The sequence below is a fragment of the Plasmopara halstedii genome (assembly GCF_900000015.1).
Source record: "Plasmopara halstedii genome assembly, contig: Scaffold_2157, whole genome shotgun sequence".
Taxonomy (NCBI): Eukaryota; Oomycota; class Peronosporomycetes; order Peronosporales; family Peronosporaceae; genus Plasmopara; species Plasmopara halstedii.
In genome coordinates, this window is record NW_020189065.1 from 1 (window position 1) to 5,896 (window position 5,896).

General features: G+C 42.1%; 2 protein-coding genes across 2 annotated transcripts; one reads left to right on the forward strand and one right to left on the reverse strand.

Moving 5' to 3' along the window:
* Nucleotides 1-1,242: 1,242 nt before the first annotated feature.
* PHALS_03272 (uncharacterized protein) lies at nucleotides 1,243-2,135 on the reverse strand (the record flags this gene model as incomplete). The annotated part of the gene is made up of 5 exons (XM_024717546.1): nucleotides 1,243-1,341; nucleotides 1,404-1,462; nucleotides 1,537-1,672; nucleotides 1,740-1,850; nucleotides 2,037-2,135. The coding sequence occupies 5 exons, from the start codon at nucleotides 2,133-2,135 to the stop codon at nucleotides 1,243-1,245; spliced, it is 504 nt and encodes a 167-aa protein (XP_024583034.1).
* Nucleotides 2,136-4,860: 2,725 nt separating this feature from the next.
* PHALS_03273 (uncharacterized protein) lies at nucleotides 4,861-5,076 on the forward strand (the record flags this gene model as incomplete). The annotated part of the gene is made up of 2 exons (XM_024717547.1): nucleotides 4,861-4,895; nucleotides 4,926-5,076. The coding sequence occupies 2 exons, from the start codon at nucleotides 4,861-4,863 to the stop codon at nucleotides 5,074-5,076; spliced, it is 186 nt and encodes a 61-aa protein (XP_024583035.1).
* Between the last annotated feature and the right edge of the window lie 820 nt (nucleotides 5,077-5,896).

Here is a 5,896-nt window from a genome sequence, read left to right on the forward strand (position 1 = left end):
ATTGCATCGGCAGAGACACGTATTCAATTGCTCAGGCGACTTATTCCAAGACTCTTTCTGTTGAATGAAATTCGTTTTGTAAGTCACGTGCTTCGAAAGTGTAAGGTATTTTGAATTCCAGACATTTCCGTTTTTAATCGAGCATGATAACTTAATCGAGTGTTGAACAGTATCTATGCTACAGCTATCCCAGAATGCTTTAAGTCAATTCATTTTTGCCTTATCAACAAGCGAATGATTGAAACGATTTGTTCAGTACCATCATTAATATTGCGATGTTCAGAACAATATTTCAGCATTTCGCAAAAATTTTGATTGTCTGCACTCGACGAAGCTGAACAAAAAAAGAAGATTCAGTTCAGTACAAGGGCCGATCATTCATCTCAAGTACCCGCACCTTAATGGTTTCAAATACATCCAACCAGTATAGGCCCCGTTTGCAAGGATTTTGTCTTCTCTGATTATGCGGTCTCAACTTACTTACAATGTCGCAAGTAGAGATTACATTATTAAGCTGGCCACGTCCGATCTTCCCATCTCGATCAAAGTTTCATTTAAAGCTTATGATGATTTTTCTTCATCTTTGCTTCCACTTGCCTCGATAGATTGATTACGAATAGTCAACGTGTTCACCATCAATCAAAGTGCAAGCTTCCACTTTTCAGCAAAAGCGATAGTTGACGCGAATGACAGACCGACGGTGCTGAATTGGTTGCAGCCATCCTCCATAAACTTTCTCGAAACATTATTTTACCACTTTGATGGAAAGGGATGGCCGTCCAAATAAAAATTCGCTGTCTTTTCCGTTTGTCTCTTTGAGAGAGCACGAGACCGTCTGGATGCCCAGTTACATCTGAACCTCCGACTTCTATCGAATATTTTGTCTTACCATCTGCATACGACCTCGTAGCCTTGCAAAAGTTATATGATGAAGAAAAATATGATAATTACATCACTAAACATCAAGACTTTTCAAATTATTTACCCGAGTACTTAAGGTTAGCTGGAATGGATCTGAAACGGGGATGATTGCTGATAGTAATTCTCTTGCTAGATCCAACCTGCAACCTAATGGTGTCTCATATGTTGACAGTGAAATTGGACCTTTTAGTAGGTCCAATGTGACATTATAGTGACAACTGAGGCAACTGAGTGCTGGCAACGACGCTGCAGCTCCTGTGTATGAATTAATCAACGCCTTGGCTTCCGCATACATATCGTCCATACGCGTCATAATTTCTCTTACAGCAGCCACGGGATCAATTGCAGCACCGTCGAACTGCAATCATTTGCACCCGAGTATTCCGAGCTTAGTACTGCTGATCTTGACAGCGACACTCTCTATCAATACAAAATACACAACGTAAGACCAGGTCGATAGCGATAGTTAATTTTCCTCTCACCTCCATCGACTGTTCCTTTCTAAGTGCTGAATGCAAGCGATACTTACGTATGTGAGCGACTTTTAAAGCGAAAAATCAAATAGCTCTGCAACAGTTTCCCGCAGCTCCTACATATGAAATTAGTAGGACTCACTCGAGTCCTTCTTTGGTCTTTCATCTTTACATGATCTTTTGTCAACCGTGAAAAGTACATATCCATTCGCTGCGATTGCATCTGTCTCTTGTGCTGACGCAGTTGATAAATACAGCCGTGATTCAGCTTCAAGCGACTGCAACTGACAGTCATCGAGTCCCCTAGCATGCGAGTTTCATTGAACGTTCCGACAGAGTAGAAACCTCGTCGCATGCATCGAGAATGACAAAAGCCTCTTGCATTGACGCCGCCGCACTTCCAATACTACAAATCTTACGCTGCTTCGACAATAGTTGTATCAGTGATCGAGCCAGCTACTCACACATCATGGTTCCACCACGATTAGTCTACTTCAATTTCATATGTTTTCTAAAGCTGCACGTTTTGATATTTGTTAGAATGTGGATTGCGATATTTATTTGACTTAGTTATTGCAAAAATTTATGAAGTCACTACGTCGAGGGAAGTACGAGCTCGACAAGGATAGCGACAATACACACCTTAACGCTAGAAACTGACAACGGTCTCGGTGCGCCAATCTCTTTTAATGGCACAAAAATTAGCCATTTGCTGATAAATTCTAATAAACTTAGCTGCATTTTTTAAAGGTCGCAAATCAACATGAAGAAAAATGAGTGCTTCAATAAATAAAGGAAGATCCGTCCCAGCGTATCATCTGCTGGATGTGTAAAGTTTTCGTCTCTAGAGTCTTGCTGGCGTTTGGAGCATAAAGAGTGGTTGGTATACAGCAAACCAGATCGCATTTCAGGATAGGCATAACTTTTTTAGCCAGGCATTCGTGGATGGATCATATAGCACTAAAATCAGCTCTTGTTACAAATAGTTTGCGGACAAATAGTTAGTAGGAAAAACAAGAGAGGACATCGAGAATTTAATGAAAACAACGCGTAAAGTTTTTGTTTTAGTTGCTCTTCCTTGCCTAAAACCATAAATATTCATGTCCTCCTTCCCTCTCCTTCAGAGCTAGACAATGTGGTAGTGTTTTACGAAGTTCAAAAGAACGGCTATGGCGTCATGCCTTCGACCCATTCAGTTGGACTTGACCTTTACTGAGCAAAAATGCGCTGGTGTTATGCTCTGGCGCTCTATATGCACACCAGTGTCTGCACCGAAAAGGACTACACACAAATCACTCATCGTCTCGTTTGATATTTTCGACGGATAGCACAATAGCGTCTTCAGAACCAAAGAAATACTAGATACAAAAATGCAAGATGATCAGTTTTAAGTAAGCAAATACAGCAGTCGATCAACGACCATTTAATGCAAGAAAGAGAGTCAGACTCAGTAAGTCACATCAAAGTTTCAGCAAAACACTTAATTTAGCTACTGATTTCGAACACGTCGGAGTACATTTTTGTTGTACAATACACGACGAACATCATAGCCGATGAGTAGTCAAGAGGTCCAGACTATGATCCAAAGTCCAGGAGTGAGAATATAAAGGAGTCATGTCGCAATGCGAAGATGTTCAGACGATCAGAGTGCCAGCTAAGGCTACAGCGCGCGAAGAAACTGTCGAAGGGTACAAGTCTGTCAACGATGTCAGGACTTGTTAAGGGATTTAAAGGACCCTTTCGGCAAAGCACTGCAAAGTCTTCCGTCACGCACAAGATCGCGTATGCATCATTTTGGAACGCACAACATATTTTTGTACTATGCGGTTGAACACGAGGACACAGCAAGAGATGTTGTTCCAAATGACGAGGATTTGTGTCATTGTCTCGGATATGAGGTTTGCGTCATTGTCTCGGATGTGAGTACCATGACAGCCCTTCTGGTGGTCATCTTGGCGTGACAAAACGTTCCTCGATTTTTCTCGGGACTTCTATTAGCCACAAGGGTATAAGTGGGTGCGCAAGTATGTAAGGACTTGTGAGTTTTCCAGCGAGTAAAAACATCGGGTTCTACTCAGGCCTCACTTCGGTCGTTGGCAATTGTCAGTTGGAAGTCTGTGAGTATGGACTTCATATTCGCAATTCCGCGTGACACACATGAACGCAGTGGCATCCTTGTGTTAGCGGACCGATTCAGCAAGATGTTTCATTTTGCGCCTTATGATTTCTGCCGAGATGATAGCTAAGGTCCTTGCAGAAGTTGCTTTCCGTCTGTACGACCTTCCTGTCGAGAACGTATCTGACCGTGACTCCCGTTTTACGTCGAAACTGGGGCGTACACTGTATGGACTATTGGGTACCAAATTGTCCATGTCAACAGCGGCGCACCCTGTAACGGACGGTCAAACAGAGCGCGTGAATCGAGTCCTGGAAGATGTACTGCGTAGTCAGGCAACGTCGTTCAAAGAGTGGATGGACTTTCCCTCTTGCAGAGTTTGCGTTGAACAACTCTACGCATGTCTCGACACGTCATTCGCTATTTTATGTGAGCTATGGTATTCATCCTAGAGCACCTGTTTCCATAATGGGCGAGGTCTCTACCTTAAGTGAGGAAGGAACTATGGCTAAAGACCCACAAGTAGACCTAAATACTGTCACAGAGTTGAAAGCGAATTTTGACTCAATGAGACCTCTAGATAACATGGCAAGTTGTGAGGAACAACACGTCGATGACTTCATTGCGAGGAGATAATCCGTTGTTTGGTTTGTTCGAGACATAAACGCGAAAGCTCAGAATCTACAAAAAAACAGCAGATAAGAGTCGAAGGAGAACAAGAAGGTATATAAGGTCAATGATCTTGTACTTTTTCCACGACAAATCTGTCAGAACATGCAGTATCCAACTTGGGAAGCAGGAACTTTACCAAGATTCATAGGATCGCTCAAGGTGATGAAATGCACTGGTAATGCGTATACATTAGCCATCCCTACACGAATGGGCCTACATCCTACATTTTATGAGGGTAGGCTAAAGTCATATCTTTCGAGTGGATCTGCCGGTCTTACTTTACCTTTGGTAGCTGATCGAGCTGATCATGAAGTTTCTCCAATTGTCCACGGAGAGCAACCAACTCTTCACCGTGGAGATTTTTCTCGGCGTACAAGCGCTGAAAGACATCGAATGGTTACTAATTCTACCGCTTGAAGGCAAGAATGGTACTCACCACAGAGTACCTCGAGAACAGAGCCTGCCTCTTCAACAGGGCACAACAAGTGATCGTGAGCTGTAATCATTCGTGTAATACCGGCACAATGGCAAAGCCTGGCATCCATGCAGGGAAAATTTGGCGGCAGTTCTCATAAAAGATAAAAATAATAAATTTGATCTTAGGCTCACACAAATATCCTTTGACTTCAGCTCTGCATGGAAAATTGTGTTTAGATTTGTTGGCAGTTATTAGCCTAAATGAACGAAAAAGCACCTTCAACGACGCGTATCGTGTATAGAACCAAAATTGACAATTTGTTTAGTGAAGACTATATAAATACTCATCTCGGACTACGCAAAACCGAGAACAAATTTGCTTTGATCGTAACGAGTCCATTGGTCGTCCCGGAAGACAAACTTGAAGCTCTCTTTCTTCAGCTCATGATGAAGACCACCAATCTTGATCCGACATAGGAGTTACGTCGGCAAAGGCCTAGAAGATAATCTGAGCCACGATTCATCGGTAAATTATATTTTCTTTACGAGCTAATTGTCGATCAAAACAACATGTCGAGGAACTCTAAACATCTAAAAAAAATTCTCGATAAGTCTCATCTTACGGTTCCAAATGATGCCAAGTTAACTCAAAGAGACATTGCAGAACGACTTTGTCCGGAATTCGTGAGCATGATAAGAGTATCGTTAATAGATGTCAAAATTAAGATCCAATGACAAACAATTCTTCCGAAAAGTATGAGGCGTTTACAATATGTGATTTATGACAATGAGTTGAATACGCTCTTTTAAGATGTCTCAATGAATTCAATTAATTTTCTTCTCAATTATCGTGAATTTTCATTCCAATAACACTTGTCTAGTTTTATGGTACAGCAATTCGTACCGACGGTCAAGCGTCGATCTTGCAGATGCGATAGTAAGGAGCAGTGCGAAGCACAAATCATGAGCTTATAGGCTGTTCAAATACGTTGATTGTAGGTTTTTGCTAGCTTGACATCGACACTTTTACTTCTGCGAGTAATTGCTATCGCCAATGTACGTGGCTTTCACATCCACGATGTCAATGATTTCAAAGCAAACCACGAGCGACAGTCATCGACTCTGTCATTCTTCAGCTTATTCAATCCAATGCTGCACGCTTTGGATTGAATAAGCACGCTTACGCTTCTCACTTTCCAGCGCACCTCGACGTCATATCAGCGTTTTGCCACCTCAATCCTTTTCAGCCAAAAGTGGCGATATTGGTGCCTCAGGACGAATTATTGCGAGCACTCCA